Source organism: Chelonia mydas, chromosome 22 (assembly GCF_015237465.2).
Source record: "Chelonia mydas isolate rCheMyd1 chromosome 22, rCheMyd1.pri.v2, whole genome shotgun sequence".
NCBI classification, from domain to species: Eukaryota; Metazoa; Chordata; order Testudines; family Cheloniidae; genus Chelonia; species Chelonia mydas.
The window spans coordinates 1,905,550-1,924,799 of NC_051262.2; the positions used below are offsets into that span (position 1 = coordinate 1,905,550).

Consider the following 19,250-nt stretch of genomic DNA (forward strand, 5'->3'; position numbering starts at 1 on the left):
ATCTCCTTGTTTCAGTGACAAAGCGTCAGATGCCAGAGAGCTTGTGCATTGGGCAGGACCTGGAGTTTGTGACAGACACAATAAACTCAAGAGCTGGGAGCGCTCCTCCACCCGCACGTCTGCCAGCAAAAAATCAACCCTGAGCAGCAGCTCAGCTCCACGCCCCCAGCTCTCCCGTGCCACCCCACGCCCACTCCAGCCCTGGGCTCCCCCTCCTGCTCTCCCGTGCCACCCCACGCCCACTCCAGCCCTGGGCTCCCCCTCCTGCTCTCCCGTGCCACCCCGCGCCCATTCCAGCCCTGGGCTCTCCCGTGCCACCCCGCGCCCATTCCAGCCCTGGGCTCTCCCCTCCAGCTCTCCCGTGCCACCCCGTGCCCATTCCAGCCCTGGGCTCTCCCGTGCCACCCCGTGCCCATTCCAGCCCTGGGCTCTCCCGTGCCACCCCGTGCCCATTCCAGCCCTGGGCTCTCCCGTGCCACCCCACACCCATTCCAGCCCTGGGCTCTCCCCTCCAGCTCTCCCGTGCCACCCCGTGCCCATTCCAGCCCTGGGCTCTCCCGTGCCACCCCGTGCCCATTCCAGCCCTGGGCTCTCCCCTCCAGCTCTCCCGTGCCACCCCGCGCCCATTCCAGCCCTGGGCTCTCCCGTGCTACCCCGCGCCCATTCCAGCCCTGGGCTCTCCCGTGCCACCCCGTGCCCATTCCAGCCCTGGGCTCTCCCCTCCAGCTCTCCCGTGCCACCCCATGCCCATTCCAGCCCTGGGCTCTCCCGTGCCACCCCGTGCCCATTCCAGCCCTGGGCTCTCCCCTCCAGCTCTCCCGTGCTACCCCGCGCCCATTCCAGCCTGGGGCTCCCCCTAGAACTGCCATGTCCTCTCCCTGGCGCCCCGCTAGTCCAGCCCAGTCTTTCTGGAGCAGACAGTGCCACGGTTTGCGGGCAGGGATGAACCGCCCCATCCCCGTGGCTCCGCGGCAGGCTTCTAGCTACGAGGCCTCGGCGGAAGGACCAGCCCCGCTCGCCCGCCGGAGTCCCCACGGGCGGTGCCACGGCCCGGCCGGGCATCGCAGCGCCGCTGGTGCCCCGCAGCGGGCCGGCCCCGGAGCTTACCAGCTGTCCCGGGGCAGAGCCCGGATGACGCGAATCCCGGGAGCCAGCGAGGATCTCATGGTGCCGCGCGCGGGGAGCGGCGAGCTCGGCTGCGGGCCCTCCGGGCGCTGCCATTTAAATGCCCCGCTGGAGGCCAGCAGCCGGGCACATGCTGCTGGGTCAGCCCCGTTCCCCACCCCGCCGGTCACATGCTGCGGCCGCGCCGGGGCCCGGTTCGGGTCCCCGCCTCCTGCGTCCCGCCCGGCGCTGTGCTGGGGCTGCGGCTCGGCGCTCCTCCCCGCCCGCATCCGCCGTGCGCCCTCCCTGCGCCTCCCCTCCCGCTTCAGCCCCCCTCCTCCGATCCGCCGTGCGCCCCTCCCTGCGCACCCCCGGCACCCTCCCTGCGCCTGCAGTGCGCCCCTCCCCTCTCCTCCCGCCTCTGCCCCCTCCCCGTGCGCCCCCTGCGCCCTCCCTGCTCCTCCCCGCCCGCATCCGCCGTGCGCCCTCCCTGCGCCTCCCCTCCTCCGATCCGCCGTGCGCCCCTCCCTGCGCACCCCCTGCACCCTCCCTGCGCCTGCCGTGCGCCCCTCCCCTCTCCTCCCGCCTCTGCCCCCTCCCCGTGCGCCCCTGCGCCCTCCCTGCTCCTCCCCGCCCGCGTCCGCCGTGCGCCCTCCCTGCGCCTCCCCTCCCGCCTCAGCCCCCCTCCTCCGATCCGCCGTGCGCCCCTCCCTGCGCACCCCCGGCACCCTCCCTGCGCCTGCCGTGCGCCCCTCCCCTCCCGCCTCTGCCCCCTCCCCGTGCGCCCCTGCGCCCTCCCTGCTCCTCCCCGCCCGCATCCGCCGTGCGCCCTCCCTGCGCCTCCCCTCCTCCGATCCGCCGTGCGCCCCTCCCTGCGCACCCCCTGCACCCTCCCTGCGCCTGCCGTGCGCCCCTCCCCTCTCCTCCCGCCTCTGCCCCCTCCCCGTGCGCCCCTGCGCCCTCCCTGCTCCTCCCCGCCCGCGTCCGCCGTGCGCCCTCCCTGCGCCTCCCCTCCCGCCTCAGCCCCCCTCCTCCGATCCGCCGTGCGCCCCTCCCTGCGCACCCCCTGCACCCTCCCTGCGCCTGCCGTGCGCCCCTCCCCTCCCGCCTCTGCCCCCTCCCCGTGCGCCCCTGCGCCCTCCCTGCTCCTCCCCGCCCGCATCCGCCGTGCGCCCTCCCTGCGCCTCCCCTCCCGCCTCAGCCCCCTCCTCCCATCCGCCGTGCGCCCCTCCCTGTGCACCCCCGGCACCCTCCCTGCGCCTGCCGTGCGCCCCTCCCCTCCCGCCTCTGCCCCCTCCCCGTGCGCCCCTGCGCCCTCCCTGCTCCTCCCCGCCCGCATCCGCCGTGCGCCCTCCCTGCGCCTCCCCTCCCGCCTCAGCCCCCCTCCTCCCATCCGCCGTGCGCCCCTCCCTGTGCACCCCCGGCACCCTCCCTGCGCCTGCCGTGCGCCCCTCCCCTCCCGCCTCTGCCCCCTCCCCGTGCGCCCCTGCGCCCTCCCTGCTCCTCCCCGCCCGCATCCGCCGTGCGCCCTCCCTGCGCCTCCCCTCCCGCCTCAGCCCCCCTCCTCCCATCCGCCGTGCGCCCCTCCCTGTGCACCCCCTGCACCCTCCCTGCGCCTGTAGTGCGCCCCTCCCCTCCCGCCTCAGCCCCCCTCCTCCCATCCGCCGTGCGCCCCTCCCTGTGCACCCCCTGCACCCTCCCTGCGCCTGCCGTGCGCCCCTCCCCTCCCGCCTCTGCCCCCTCCCCGTGCGCCCCTGCGCCCTCCCTGCTCCTCCCCGCCCGCATCCACCGTGCGCCCTCCCTGCGCCTCCCCTCCCGCCTCAGCCCCCCTCCTCCCATCCGCCGTGCGCCCCTCCCTGCGCACCCCCTGCACCCTCCCTGTGCCTGTAGTGCGCCCCTCCCCTCTCCTCCCGCCTCTGCCCCCTCCCCGTGCGCCCCCTGTGCCCTCCCTGCTCCTCCCCGCCCGCATCCGCCGTGCGCCCTCCCTGCGCCTCAGCCCCCCTCCTCCGATCCGCCGTGCGCCCCTCCCTGTGCACCCCCTGCACCCTCCCTGCGCCTGCCGTGTGCCCCTCCCCTCCCCTCCCGCCTCAGCCCCCCTCCTCCGATCCGCCGTGCGCCCCTCCCTGCGCACCCCCTGCACCCTCCCTGCGCCTGTAGTGCGCCCCTCCCCTCCCGCCTCTGCCCCCTCCCCGTGCGCCGCCTGCGCCCTCCCTGCTCCTCCCCGCCCGCATCCGCCCCCTGCACCCTCCCTGCGCCTCCCCTCCCGCCTCAGCCCCCCTCCTCCGATCCGCCGTGCGCCCCTCCCTGTGCACCCCCTGCACCCTCCCTGCGCCTGCCGTGCGCCCCTCCCCTCCCGCCTCTGCCCCCTCCCCGTGCGCCCCTGCGCCCTCCCTGCTCCTCCCCGCCCGCATCCACCCTGCGCCCTCCCTGCGCCTCCTGTCCGGCGTGCGCCCCTCCCCATGTGCCCCCTGCGCCCCCTGCCCCTCCCTGAGCCTCCCCCTGCGCCCCCTCCCCGCCTGCATCCGCCGTGCGCCCTCCCTGCGCCTCCCCCTGCGCCCTCCCTGCTTCTCCCGCCCGCCATGCACCCCCTGCACCGACCCTGCGCCTGCCATCCGCCCCCCCGCCCGCCTCCTCCCGTGCGCCCTCCCTGCGCCTCCTGTCCGGCGTGCGCCCCTCCCCATGCGCCTCCTGCGCCCTCCCTGCCCCTCCCCTCCTGCCTCAGCCCCTCCCTGCCCCTCCCCTCCCACCTCTGCCCCCTCCCCGTGCACCTCCTCCTCCCACCCACCGTGCGCCCCTCCCCTCCCGATCTGCCCCCTCCCCGTGCGCCCCCTCCTCCCACTCCTGTGCACCCCCCCGCCTGCCTCTGCCCCCTCCCCGCCCGCATCCGCCGTGCACCCCATGCACCCTCCCTGCGCCTCCCCGTGCGCCCCCTGCGCCCCCTGGCCCTCCCTGAGCCTCCCCTTGCGCCCCCTCCCTGCCTGCATCCGCCGTGCACCCTCCCTGCGCCTCCCCCTGCTCCCCCCCTGCTTCTCCCGCCTGCTGTGCACCCCCTGCACCGACCCTGCGCCCGCCTCCTCCCGTGCACCCCCCCCACCCGCATCCGCTGTGCGCCCTCCCTGCGCCCCCCCCGTGCGCCCCCTGCGCCTCCCCGCGCCTCCCCGCGCGCCCCCTCCCCTCCCACCTCTGCCCCCTCCCCATGCGCCCCCTGCGCCCTCCCTGCTCCTCCCCGCCCGCATCCGCCCCTCTCCGCCCCTCCCCTACCACCTCTGCTCCCTCCCCGTGCACTTCCTCCTCCCACCCACCGTGCGCCCCCTCGATCTGCCCCCCCCCGGTGCGCCCCCTCCTCCCACTCCTGTGCGCCCCCCCACCTGCCTCTGCCCCTTCCCTGCCCACATCCACCGTGCACCCTCCCTGCTCCTCCCGTCTAAATTTGTTAGTCTCTAAGGTGCCACAAGTCCTCCTTTTCTTTTTGCAGATACAGACTAACACGGCTGCTACTCTGAAACAGGCCATGGCATATGTACTCAAAAACCCAGAATGCTGCATACTGTTTTTGTTGCAAACTCTTCCAGTCTAATGTTCCAGCCACATTGGGTTCTACAGGAACAGAGGACTGGAAAAAACTGGCTAGAAATCTGGCATGCCATGAGAAGGCAGCAAATCACCAGAGAGCATTCCATAGGTGGAAAGAGCTTGAGATGAGAGTAAGGTTAAAGGCCACAATAGACGATCAGCATCAAGAGAAGATTGCATCAGAGTCTCTTTACTGGCAAAATGTTCTGAAAAGGCTTTTTGCCATTGTGAGAATGCTTGCTACCCAAAGCCTAGCCCTACGTGGCACTTCAGGTCAGTTGTATGTGCCAAACAATGGAAACTTCCTTAACATTGTGGAGCTGATGGCTGAGTTTGATGCTGTTCTCCAGGAGCATCTAAGAAGAGTCACCACCCAGGAAATGTACACACACCACTACCTTGGAAAAACAATTCAAAATGAGATTATACAGTCACTGGCAACAAAAGTCAAACAGAAGATTGGGGCAGATCTGAAGTCAGCAAGATATTACTTTGTTATTCTGGACTGCACACCTGACATCAGCCATACGGAACAAATGACTTTAATGGTGCGTTTTGTAACAACAGCAGAACCTAGTGACAATGTCCCTGCAATGGTGACTGTCAGAGCATTTTCTAGAATTTATTGACATTGATGATACCACATGAGCTGGTATGACAAATGTGCTTCTTAAAAAGCTGGAAGAGATGGCAATTGCGATAGCTGACATGAGAGGTCAGGGCTACAATAATGGTGCCAACATGAGAGGACAGAACAGAGAAGTGCAGACACAGATCCGAGAGTTAAACCCTCGAGCTTTTTTTGTCCCGTTCAGTTCTCATTCATTGACCTTGGTGGTCAGTGATGCAGCATCAGCTTCCAGTGAGGCTGCTGAATTTTTTAACGTAATTCAAAGCATCTCTATATTTTTCTCTGCATCAACTCATTGATGGCAAATTTTGAAGCAACATCTGGGAAGATCCTCTCTGACACTGAAACCACTGAGTGCCACATGATGGGAAAATCGAGTGGAGGCGATAAAGCCTATCAAACACCAAATTGGGAAGATAGATGATGCCATAGTTGCCATTATGGAGGATAATGCTATGACAGGAACTGTTCATGGGAGAACGGTGGCAGAAGGAAATGGAATCACCAGAAACATACATCACTTCAAATTTCTGTGTGGCTTAGTGTTGTGGCATGACATACTGTTTGAAATAAATGTTGTAAGCAAGAGACTCCAAGGTGTTGACCTTGATATATCTGGAGCAATGGAACAATTGGACAAAGCAAAGTCATACCTACAGTCTTACCGGTCAGATGAGGGATTTCAAAACATTCTGAAGAGTGCACAGAAGTTGGCAGAGGAACTTCACACTGAAGGTATTTTCCCACCCATTCAAGAATACAAGAGTCACCGAAGAAGACGACATTTTGATTATGAGGCACGGGATAATCCCATAATCTAATCTAATTGCCTTCTATGACGAGATAACTGGCTCTGTGGATGAAGGGAAAGCAGTGGACGTGTTGTTCCTTGACTTTAGCAAAGCTTTTGACACGGTCTCTCACAGTATTCTTGCCAGCAAGTTAAAGAAGTATGGGCTGGATGAATGGACTATAAGGTGGATAGAAAGCTGGCTAGATTGTCGGGCTCAACGGGTAGTGATCAATGGCTCCATGTCTAGTTGGCAGCTGGTATCAAGTGGAGTGCCCCAAGGGTCGGTCTTGGGGCCGGTTTTGTTCAATATCTTCATAAATGATCTGGGGGATGGTGTGGATTGCACCATCAGCAAGTTTGCAGATGACACTAAACTGGGAGGAGTGGTAGATACGCTGGAGGGTAGGGATAGGAGACAGAGGGACCTAGACAAATTGGAGGATTGGGCCAAAAGAAATCTGATGAGGTTCAACAAGGACAAGTGCAGAGTCCTGCACTTAGGACGGAAGAATCCAATGCACCGCTACAGACTAGGGGCCAAATGGCTCGGCAGCAGTTCTGCAGAAAAGGACCTAGGGGTTACAGTGGACGAGAAGCTGGATATGAGTCAACAGTGTGCCCTTGTTGCCAAGAAGGCCAATGGCATTTTGGGATGTATAAGTAGGGGCATTGCCAGCAGATCGAGGGACGTGATCGTTCCCCTCTATTCGACACTGGTGAGGCCTCATCTGGAGTACTGGGTCCAGTTTTGGGCCCCACACTACAAGAAAGATGTGGAAAAATTGGAAAGAGTCCAGCAGAGGGCAACAAAAATGATTAGGGGACTGGAACACATGAGTTATGAGGAGAGGCTGAGGGAACTGGGGATGTTTAGTCTACGGAAGAGAAGAATGAGGGGGGATTTGATAGCTGCTTTCAACTACCTGAAAGGGGGTTCCAAAGAGGATGGCTCTAGACTGTTTTCAGTGGTAGCAGATGACAGAACAAGGAGTAATGGTCTCAAGTTGCAGTGGGGGAGATTTAGGTTGGATATTAGGAAAAACTTTTTCACTAGGAGGGTGGTGAAACACTGGAATGGGTTACCTAGGGAGGTGGTGGAATCTCTTCCTTAGAAGTTTTTAAGGTCAGGCTTGACAAAGCCCTGGCTGGGATGATTTAATTGGGAATCGGTCCTGCTTTGAGTAGGGGGTTGGACTAGATGACCTCCTGAGGTCCCTTCCAACCCTGATATTCTATGATTCATAAGAGACCCCAAACAACAATTCAAAGTTGAATTCTTTAACCAGGTGCTAGATTGTGCAATACAGTCAGTTGAAGAACGTTTCCTGCAGCTCAAGGAACACAGCAGTACATTTGGGATGTTGTCTGATATTCCAAAACTCCTCACTATACCTGAAGAAGACGTACACCAGCAATGCAGGGCATTGGAGACAGCGTTGACACATGATGACATGCGCGATATTGATGTGAGTGATTTAGGTGAAGAACTGAAAGCCCTTTCAAGATATATTTCAGCAGGATCAACTCTAAGGGCTGTTCTGGAATATATGTGCACAAATAAGACAACTACCCTCTTTCCAAATGCTTTTGTTGCTCTGCGCATACTTTTAACCCTTCCTGTAACAGTTGCCAGTGGAGAACGCAGCTTCTCCAAGCTGAAGTTAATAAGAACACATCTACGCTCCACAATGACACAGGAGAGGCTGTTCGGCCTTGCAACCATCTTAATAGAGCAGGAGCTGGCCCAGACTGTGGACCTTCAGCAGGAAGCAGTTCAAATCTTTGCAACCAAGAAGGCAGGGAAAGCACCACTTTGATTATTCACACAGATACAAATGCCAGTGTTTACTCTGCAGACAAGGAAAGTTACATTTGCTGTACAGGTGTTTGAAAGTTAAGAGTTACTTAAAATTTTTGAACAAGGCATTTTAAGTTGTTCTCCTTTATTGGGGTAGGTAGCAGAGCAGTACCCTGAGAGGAGTAGAATGGGAAGAAGGCAGAATGGCGACTTTTCAAAGTTTTGGCCCAAGCGAGGGGGCATGGGGGGGCGTCATTTGAGCTCCCTGCCTCAGGTGCCAAAATCTTGTGGGCCGGCCCTGGAACCCTGCCTGTATCTCCAAGCACATACAGCCCCACACCCTATTCCTTTCCATAGACCTCCTGCCCCAGCTCCACCCTTTCCCTCCTCATACTCCCCCCAGCCTTGCCCTCCTCACACATCCTTCTGCTTCTTTCATTACACACACACACACACACACACACACACACACTCTCCATATACCCACATCTCAGCCTCCACAGACACTCCACACCCCAAACACTTCTCAGCCCCCATATACAGCTACCTTCCCCATATGCCAGACCCCAGGGCTCTGGCTTGTAGTCTGCCAGGCACTAAAGCAGGTTTAAGTGTCAGAGGGTGGAGGAAGCTCCTAGTGGCTGCTGTTTTCCCCAAGATAGTCACTGCCCCAGCAGTAGCAAAGCGATTTCCCTGTAGCACCAATACCTAAAACAGGTGGCAATGTAGAGCCTGGTTCTGAAGTCACATCAGTTTTACTGCAACGTAATATCTCCCACTTTTACAGCAGTCAAAAGCAGAAGTAGGCCCAATGAGGGGATGCTGTAGAAAACCAATGTTTGTACTTGTAGTTATATTAGGAATGTGCATTTAATTAGAGGTAGAATTTCTGCTTTCCTTACAACCGGAGCGTAGGGGTCAACTCTTGCACTATTTCATGTTAACTCCTAGAGTTAAAGGGTATGTGATAATCTCAGCCTCCATTTAGAAGAGAGGAATGGTCTAGCCTTTATAGCGGGGAAAAAAGCTTAAAACCCCACGATCGCTAAAAGTCTGAAAAGTCAGCAGGCAAATTAAAAGAGCCCAAATCTGGGTTTTGTTTTGATCTCATGATTTTGAATTAAAATCTTCTCTGATTTTTGGATGTTTGGGCTTGTCAATACTGGGTCACTCTGCCGTAGCTGGCAGAGCAGATGCTGTGGGGCCATGCAGATCTGGAGCTGCAGAACCTTGAGCTAACTAACACAATTAGACAGCTGCTTCCAACTGATTGCTTCTTTCTTATATTCTTGGCAATCACTCACCCTGCTTAGTGTGGGATGAGAAAGAGTCAATACTGCTAGCACTAACCAGCTGAGCATTGCATTATTGCTTTAAGCAAGTTTATAGATACCTACACAGGGAGAAGATTCCTGCTAATTAAGGACTCTTTAATTTACCGGGCAGAGTACGGTGCAACACCTAGAAGCCATTCGAACTACAAAGAAGGCACACATTTTTAACAATGAGGGTAATTAACTTTTGGAACAACAGACCTAGGGATGTAGTGGATTCTCCATCACTTGAGGTCTTTAAATCAAGATTGACTGAAGCTGTAAGAGATCTGCTGTAGCTCTACCAGGAGTTATGGGTTTGATGGGTTTCACACTTAAACCTGTCCTTTAAATCAGCTACTGTACCCAATGACTGGAAGATAGCTAATGTAACGCCAATATTTAAGAAGGGCTCTAGAGGTGATCCTGGCAATTACAGACCGGTAAAGTCTAACATCAGTACCGGGCAAAGTAGTTGAAACAATTGTAAAGAATAAAATTGTCAGATACATAAATTGAACATAAATTGTTGCGTAAAAGTCAACATGGTTTCTGTAAAGGGAGATCATGTCTTACTAATCTATTAGAGTTCTTTGAGGGGGTCAACAAACATGTGGACAAGGGGGATCCAGTGGACATAGTGTACTTAGATTTTCAGAAAGCCTTTGACAAGGTCCCTCACCAAAGGCTCTTACATAAATTAAGTTGTCATGGGATGAGAGGGAAGATCCTATCATGGATTGAGAACTGGTTAAAAGACAGGGAACAAAGGGTAGGAATAAATGGTAACTTTTCAGAATGGAGAGGAGTAACTAGTGGTTTTCCCCAAGGGTCAGTCCTAGGACCAATCCTATTCAACTTACTCATAAATGATCTGGAGAAAGGGGTAAACAGTGAGGTGGCAAAGTTTGCAGATGATACTAAACTGCTCAAGATAGTTATGACCAAAGCAGGCTGTGAAGAACTTCAAAAAGATTTCACAAAACTAAGTGATTGGTCAACAAAATGGCAAATGAAATTTAATGTGGATAAATGTACAGTAATGCACATTGGAAAAAATAACCCCAATTATACATACAATATGATGGGGGCTAATTTAGCTACAACTAATCAGGAGAAAGATCTTAGAGTCATCATGGATAGTTCTCTGAAGACGTCCACGCAGTGTGCAGTGGAGGTCAAAAAAGCAAACGGGATGTTAGGAATCATTAAAAAGGGGATAGAGAATCAGACAGAGAATATCTTATTGCTCTCATATAAATCCATGGTATGCCCACATCTTGAATATTGCGTACAGATGTGGTCCCCTCATCTCAGAAAAGATACACTGGCATTAGAAAAAGTTCAGAAAAGGGCAACTAAAATGATTAGGGGTTTGGAACTGGTCCCATAAGAGGAGAGACTAAAGGGGCTAGGACTTTCAGCTTGGAAAAGAGGACACTTAAGGAGGGATGTGATAGAGGTCTATAAACTCATGAGTGGTGTGGAGAAAGTGAATAAGGAAAAGTTATTTACTTGTTCCCATAATATAAGAACTAGGGGCCACCCAATGAAATTAATGGGCAGCAGGTCTAAAACAAATAAAAGGAAGTTCTCCTTCATGCAGCGCACTGACATTTCCACGACATGCATCCGACGAAGTGGGTATTCACCCACGAAAGCTTATGCTCCAATACGTCTGTTAGTCTATAAGGTGCCACGGGACTCGTTGCCACTTTAATAGATCCAGACTAACATGGCTACCCCTCTAATCCCACAGTCATATGGAAACATTTTCATTTCTAATACAATGAACTCCAAAGATACTTATACTTAATTCAATCAAGTTTGTCCACCATATTTTCATATCTGTCACAGTCACAATGGTCCCTTCTGGCCTTAAAGTCTATGACTCTATGAAAGAAGGGATTGATTCTGCAGGATTGGTGACAGCCCCACCTCCCTTCCACAGCGTGCTCCTCTGAGCTCAGCAAGCAAGCTACGCCAAGGGACAACTACTGGGCAACACAGAAAGGTTTCCTGCACTGGGGGTGTCTCAGAGCCACAGCTCCGATGCTCTTATACAGCTCTGGAACAGTTCCTGGGAGATCCCTTCAGTCTGCCAGCCCCCTTAGGGTCACACTCGGTCACTAGGGTAAGTCACTTGGCTTTACTGCCTCCTTAGACGGAAACTCAGAGCCTTCAGCACCCCTGCTTCACGTTGTGAGCTACCTGCGATGAGTCCACCTGAGCTGGACACCTGAGGGAGACTTGCACACCCAAAGGGAGCAATGCGCCCCAACTTCCTTAACCTGGAGTAGCTCGCAACCAGTGGTGTAAAAGCAGGAGGGTTTATTAGATGTCTGGAACACAGTATAGAAAGTCATTAGTTAACACAGAGAACAGATAGTTACACCATAGTCCATCGGGTCAGTCCCAGAGCCTTCTGATCCCTCTCTAGTCACAGTCCAGGCACTTCTCCTGCCTCCAGCAACCCACACTCAATAACCCCACTTGGTCCCTCCTCAGTCCTTTGTCCTTGTTCCCAGGCAAACATAGTCACTGGCCTCCTCACACCCGACTGGCTTCCTAAGGAGGTTGAGCCATCCATGGTCATTAGTTGCTAGGTGCCAAATGTCCAGGCAATTGGAGTGGCCGCTGTCTTCTCAGACTCTCCATGGGCCCGGGGCCCCAGGCAGCTAGGTGTCAGTCACACCCAGATATCTGGGTCTCTGCAAAGAGTAAGGGCTAGTCTACACTGGCAGCGCTTTAACGTGGCTTGTGTAGTCATGGCAGAGCGCTGGGAGAGCTAAAAAAACCACCTCCACAAGAGGCATAGCTGCCAGCGTAGTGCACTGTTTACACTGGCGCTTTAAAGCGCTGAAACTTGCTGCTCTCAGGGGGGTGTTTTTTCACACCCCTGAGTGAGAAAGTTGCAGTGCTGTAAATTGCCAGTGTAGACAAGCCCCAAGAAACTTTTCCCACCATCTAGTTAACCATACAGCACATAGGGGAAACTGAGGCACACACAATATACATACAAAATATTATGAAAAATTTCCACTCCATCACAGGGGGCCTCCAGGTTTGCAGCAGTGGTTTTTTTAATACATAATCTTGATAAAACTCCCATGCCAATAGAGACCTGCCTGGCGAGAATTTTTCGACAACAGTCTCTGGACTATGGGTGGTGAGGAGACCACCTGGGTAAGCAGAGCTAGTTATTTAAAATCTGCTGCTATTTTATATTTGTTTCAGTTACTTTGGTTTATGGGGTTATTCTGTTAATGGGACATGAAACTTGTGTCATTCCCTGATCTCTGTGCTCAGGTGAGGAAAGCTCTCAAGTCCCTACTCTTTCTGGCCCCCCAGTGTCACACTCTGTTATGAGTGCTGGCTCTCAGGTTTGCCTGTTTGTGAATTTATTGCCTAAAATCCCATAAGCATTTTAAAATAAAAGCCCTGTTTTCTGATGGTACAAAGAGAAGGTCACGTGAAGCAGCTACAGTCGGCAGTGTCCGAGACTCGGCTATCAGCAGCATGCAGTTCTGCATCTTGGACATCGTGCATAGCTCCCAGAGATAATAGTGCGGCTATAAATTCCAGAGCCAGAATGTTCCCTCTTTATAGGTTGCTTCATGTGCCCAGCTACTGAAATTATGGATCAGTGTTTCTGTGCAGATCACCAGGGACTTTCTCCTGTAGTTTCCAAACACATTTTAACACTGGCAGCCAACAGTTGATGCAAGTTATGCAGTGTCTATTCAGACACTGTGTTGCCCGAACTACATCGACCTAAGCCTTATGCCTCTTGCCGAGGTGGATTTATTAGGTCAGCATAGCGGGTGAGTTATAGCGGCGGGAGGAACACTGTAATTTGCCTGCTTACATAGTTAAGTCCACATAAGCTGCCTTACGTCGACCTAACTCTGTAGTGTAGATCTGACCTGAGAATTCTGTTCCCCAGGGCACATGGCTACGGGCACAGCCCAGTTATTTGGCCTGCATGTGATTTTTGAGAATTTTGCCATCACAGATTATTGAAAGTTAGTGCAGAGGTGTAACAATTCATGGCATGTGATTTGGCTGTGCACCACCGGCTCCTCTATGCCTTTGTGCAATGCTGGCCCAAAGGAGTCTAGCCAGGCTGAGTTGTGTGGGACAGTAACTAGAGTGTTCTAGCAGCTGGTTTGCTCTTTCTGGTTATTCCCTCATGGACACCATGTGTTAAAAGTTTTGGAGGAAAGAGGGAAATGAACATGACATCGCCCGCTGTCACACAGATCCGGTCAGGCTCCCCCTGCTGGCAGCCTGCAATGAGGGATCAAGTCAGAGATTCCCCCATGGACTCTAAGCTTCCCTGGCTCTGAGCAGGCTGCAGCACTGGTTCCTTCCCCATTTCCTGGGCCTTGACTCTTAGTCTGTTACCGCTTGATGGAACTGGAGCCCTGCAGCCCTCCAAGACGATTGCTGACCCCTGAGATACCCTCATATCTTAAACACACCTTTCCCATAGTCCAGGGGTGGCCAACCTGAGCCGGAGAAGGAGCCAGAATTTACCAATGTACATTGCCAAAGAGCCACAGTAACACGTCAGCAGCCCCGCATCAGCTCCCCCACCCCCCTGCTCCCAGTGCCTCCTGCCACCGGCAGCCCTGCCGATCAGCGCCTCCCCCTCCCTCCCCGCACCTCCCGATCAGCTGTTTTGTGGCGTGCAGGAGGCTCTGGGAGGCAGGGGGAGGAGCGAGGGCAGTGCAGGCTCAGGGGAGGGGGCGGGAAGGGGGGAGTGGAGGCCGGGCATATTAACTTCTGAAGAACTGCATGTGGCTCCGGAGCCCCAGGTTGGCCACCCCTGGCCTAGTCCGGCCAAACGGGTGAGCCTGCTGGGTTACTGCTTCAAAGGCCACGTGGCAGGTGTAGCGTATAACACACAGACACTTTGCACAGGGTCTGACACGTTGTTGCTCTTTGCTTCATCACACAAGAACTACCCAGCAGGTACAGACCCTACAGAAAACAACAAACAGCTGGTGCCCAGTGCGCCTCACTTTAGCTCACCATTCCTTAGGAGTCCTTCCTTGGGAACCATCTGTGTTCAAGGAAGCAGGGTTCCCCCACCTCATCCGGACCCTGCATCAGCTTCCCACTTCTTAAGCTGGCCCATGATGACCCAAAGAGATCAGTTCCTGCCCTCTTATAACCTTCCATTCCCTCTGTCCGCTGGCCTTCTGATCAGTCCCAACAGCGACCTCATTGCAAGGTGATCTCTCCCCTGACAAGCCCATTCTCCTGTTTGCGGGCCAGTCTTTTGTCTAGAGAAATTCCACCTCAGTGGTCGAGCACTTAAGTCAATGACCCTCTTTTGTTATCTCTTTGCCACCCGCCTTTAGCATTCCAAACCGGCAGAGAGGCAGAAGCACACAGAGAAGACAACTAGACTTCGCATGCAAATGGAGTTTGCAGCTTGGTGCAGATACACCCATAGAGTTTGTAATCTCACACATTGTACAGACAGACTCCCAACTCATCACACCCTCTTACCTGATTCCCTTGTGCTGCCAGTTGCACCTAACAACCCATCTAGCTGGATATTTATACAGTGCCCACCACTATTATCTCCAACTACCTCCATGACACCAGACCTACTTTTCACAGTTGGTTGTGTCCATTTTTGGGTGTCCAACTCCAGACAATTTAAAATGCTGAGCATTCACCCTCTGGCAAATGCAGGGAGTGCAGCTGGGTGGACATTTCCCAGCGGAACAGGTTTTCATTGGGAAATGGTGATTCACCAGTGTGTTTGTTGATTTACTTGGGGGTTGGTCCTGCTCTGAGCAGGGGGTGGGACTAGGTGACCTCCTGAGGTCCCTTCCAACCCTGAGAGTCTATGATTTTGGCAAAACTTCCTCTGCAAACCTGTGTGGTTTCCTGCCAACTCACCCTCCTGCCCACCTGCCTGGCTCTTCTGCAGCCTGCTTGGTGGGCTGCTAGAGAACTGGGGTTCCCAGCTCCCAGACTCCCCTGTAGCTTGCCAGGTAAGCTGCCAGGGAGCTGGGGCTCCCTGAGTTCCCAGGCTCCCCGACAGCAAGCTGGGCAGGCAGTTGTGGTGCCGGTACTTCCCTGCGCCTGGGTCCTTGGCATCCAGCTGGGAATGTTTTCTACTGTGAGACCATTTCATTGTTTTGGGAACAAAACATTGCCGCAGTTCATTTGTGCAAAAATCTTTGAGGTTTAGTCTTTTTGTTCCAATTCAGGACACATTTGTTTTCCAAAACCTCAACAGTTTTAGCAGAAGTGAAACTCAATTTCTCAAACAGCTTTATTGGGCGCAGTGGCGGAAGGGAAAAGAAGGGCTTGACAAAGATGACCCAGTAGGGAGGGGCCGAGTTACCCAGAGCTCTGAAGGTGAGAACAAAAAGAACTTAAATATGAAATGATGTCAGATGGGAAGCCAATGAGGGATTCAAAAAGATGAATTATCTGATCAAATCTTCTGGCAAGGTTAGCAGCCGCATTTGGTATGGACTGAAAGGGAGCAACGTCTATGCTGCTTGGAGGCCAGAGAGTCAAAAATAACCCTAAGATTGTGGCCCAGAGGGATGGGAACTGCGGGGAGAGGGGGCTGTAGAAGGAAGGAAAAGGAGAAGGTTCAGGAGGAAAGAAAAAGTTTGGTTTTAGCCATTGTCTGTGTAAGGTGGTGCCAAGGCCTGCAAGAGGAGATGTTAGAGAGGTAAAGTGAGATGTGAGATTGGATGGAAAGAGAAATTTGTGAATCATCAGCACAGAGGTGAGAGCTGGAGCCCCATGAGCCGATGAGGTCACCCAGAGATAGGGTATGTGGTAGGAAGAGCAAAGGGCCAAGATCATATCCATGGGGAGCCTCACAGAGTGGGGAGGGGAGTAGGGCCCCTGAAAGAGACAAATAAATAAACCAGTCACAACAACGTCCTTGTTTTTACACTGCCAATACAACGCTGGAGCCTCTGCACCACTTCCGACTCTCATCGAGGTGGTTTTTTTGCAACTCTGCCAACTACGGAGTTTCTGCACACCAAGTGGCTTGGCAGTGTGTACCCCTTGGGAGTTACATCACAGAGAGCTGCTTTACTGCCCAGAAACTTGCCCGACTACACAAGGCCTTAGATAAACAGACACCGTTACCTCCATATTTGAAGCATTCCTTTTACATCCCTGTACTTTAGGGCAGTGGTTCTCAAAGCCAGTCTGCCACTTGTTCAGGGACAGGCCCTGACAGCCCGGGCTGGTTTGTTTACCTGCCGCGTCCACAGGTTCGGCCGATCACGGCTCCCAGTGGCCATGGTTTGCCGCTCCAGGCGAATGGGGGCTGCGAGAAGCGGCGCGGGCCAAGGGATGTACTGGCCGCTGCTTCCCACAGCCCCCATTGGCCTGGAGCGGCGAACCGCGGGCAGTGGGAGCCCCGATCAGCCGAACCTGCGGACGCGGCAGGTAAACAAACCAGCCTGGGCTGTCAGGGCCTGTCCCTGAACAAGTGGCAGACTGGCTTTAAGAACCACTGCTTTAGGGGAAACTGCAGACAGTGAGGGAATGTTAGTTATCTTGGGCCAGCTGCGAGTAGTTAAGGGTGTCTTCTGTAAAGAATTATTTTCTTTTCCCTAAGGGTTGTATTTTGTGTTTGCAATTTGTTTATTGAGTAAAGGGTTTTATTTAGAGTCGGAATTAAGGTGCTGCTATGAGGAAACATGCATTTCTTTGTACTGGATAATACGTCCAATTCCTTTCCTCCCGAATCACCCTATAGCTTATGTGGGGAGGGGTGGCAGTGGAATGAGGTAATCCTCCACAGAGCAGGCTGTGGGTCTGGATCCCTAGCTGCATAGATCCTGGGATGTCTGCAGGAGGCCAGAGCCAGGGGCTCCAGGCTGTTCCACATCCTTGTCTAGGCTAGGGTTGAAAGACGTCTTGCTAGCAGGCGCGAACTAACACACTACAAGTGTAGTATAAAGAAGGCAGACTGGTCAAGTTAAAGAATAGGCTCTGTCCAGCTGAAGCACAAATGTTTGAGGTCTTCTACATTCTACACCCTCAATGGGAATAAGGTTTGCCCTCCGTCCACACGAGGACTTCCTCGCCCCAACTGAGACAGGGTAGCTGTTATCTCTGACAGCTGTCAAATGCAAGAGCTTCCTTACCCAACAAACATCCTTCATGCACCAGCTGAGTCCTCCCACCCCACATTGCCCCTCTTAAAATGCTGCCCCTTCCAGCTACACAGTCCCAAGCTGGTGACCTATCTGTGGGTCGCTGGTGGGAACTGCACTTTCTGCCCCTCCCATTGCCTATAAAGCCCCTGCTCCCCTGCCTATCTGTGGCTTGCCAACTGGCCTGCCTGGCCCTGGCCTGACAAACCCCCTTGGTGGGTCAGTGTGGGGGCATCAGTAGCCTCTGGGACCTGTGCCTTCAACAGCCTGTCATCTACTGGGGCAGAGGATTTAACTTTATTGTCTTAATTTCTGAGGCTCAGGATAGAGGTGCTTAATAATGGAGGGTGTAGAGAAGAGTATATCTCTTGGTGAGACCATCTGGTGGGTGCTATGCAGGGGGTGAGACTAGATGGTCACACTGGTCCCTTCTGGCCTTGGAATCTGTGACTATGATACAAAGGGGGTTCTTGTTTACCTTTTCCATAACCCAGCAGCAAGGGTCTGTGCAATGGCAGTGGAAGGCAGCATATTTACAACTGATTAAAGGCAATACTTTTCTCTTTCACACTATGCACCATTAACCAGGGGAATCCTTGCTCCAAGATGCAGTTGAGGATGAAAGCTTAGCAGGATTCAGGAAATAATTGAACTTTTAGATGGCCGATGGGAACATCAACAGTCAAAAGGACAGAATGTCTGAACACTGCAGTGAATACGCCAATCACTGACTACTTGTGGGTAAGGAAGAAACATCCCAGGTAGGCATGTTATTGCATAATTGTCCATTATGAAGGTTTTACACCTACCTCTGAAGCATCTGGTACTGGCATCTGTAGGCCAGGACATGGAGCCTATGACCTGATCAGGTCTGGCAAATCTTATATTCATAAAGCTCCCATGTAACCCCCCCATCCCCGCAAAAAGAACAAAACAAAACACAAGTACAATAGAACATGTTGGGAGTGAGTGTCAGTGACTGTACGTGCACACCCTGGTGTGCTAAAGCACTCCCCTGTCTCATGCCTCAGCACATTCAAGTGTGTGTGACAATCACAGATACTCTCATCGGTTGTTGCTGACAGACAAGAAGAACATTCAGATAAGTAAAACCTGTCAGGCTCAAAACAGCAGGGGAAATCTCTAACCTGCTACTCTTCGAAAACAATAATTCAGGAGTAGTCGAATGTGACCTCGTCCATAATTTACTTGGGTTTCCAAAAAGCTTTTGATAAGGATTGTCATAAAAGCTTATTAAGGAATCTAACTAACCCGCAGGACAAGGGGCAAAGTCTTGTTATGGAGTAAGCACTGGTTAGGCAATAAGGAAGCTCTGCCTGTCCTAGAAAGGATAGAGGTTAATAGGAGTCGGGTCTGAGGGGTATGTACTGGAACAAGTGTGACTCATACACTTAATGGCTTGAAGAGGAAATTTCCTTGAGTTGGTGACATTCATTTCAGTGATTTGCTGCCATTATTTTAACCAAAGATTTCCTTTGGCCTCTGCTAAACCCAGCTGTGTGTGTGCTTACGAGAGCCTCGTCAGCTGTCTACCCATTTTAAAAAAACATTTTCAAAGCTAATGAGGGGGGAAATACCCTTCGGCAAATAAACCTGGATTAAATGCAATTTCTGGAAATGCTCTTGCAACATTTTCAGAATGTGCTGGTGCTTGAGAAGTTTGAGTTCCTGGGAAAAGTCGTTTCTGGCAGGGATGAAGTAGCAGCAAACGGAGAAGGTTGGGAGATCACCCCAACTCTCCCTGCCATTGGTGGCAGAATTCCAACAAGCACATCACCAAGGTACTTGGCTGAGTGGTTTGCAGAGGGACTGTCGCTGCAGTTGCTGGCTTCCGGATGATGTTAGATTTCCGGAACCA

General features: G+C 54.2%; 1 protein-coding gene across 2 annotated transcripts in view; it reads right to left on the minus strand.

Annotated features, from left to right (window-relative positions):
* The window catches only part of SLC37A2 (solute carrier family 37 member 2), a 59,782-nt gene extending 58,373 nt beyond the window's left edge, over positions 1-1,409 (minus strand). For both annotated transcript variants that reach the window (XM_043534069.1, XM_037882385.2), the window contains exon 1: positions 1,108-1,409. In XM_043534069.1, the coding sequence (XP_043390004.1) occupies positions 1,108-1,394 (287 nt within the window). In that variant the 5' untranslated portion in view covers positions 1,395-1,409. The remainder of the gene's footprint in view (positions 1-1,107) is intronic.
* Between the last annotated feature and the right edge of the window lie 17,841 nt (positions 1,410-19,250).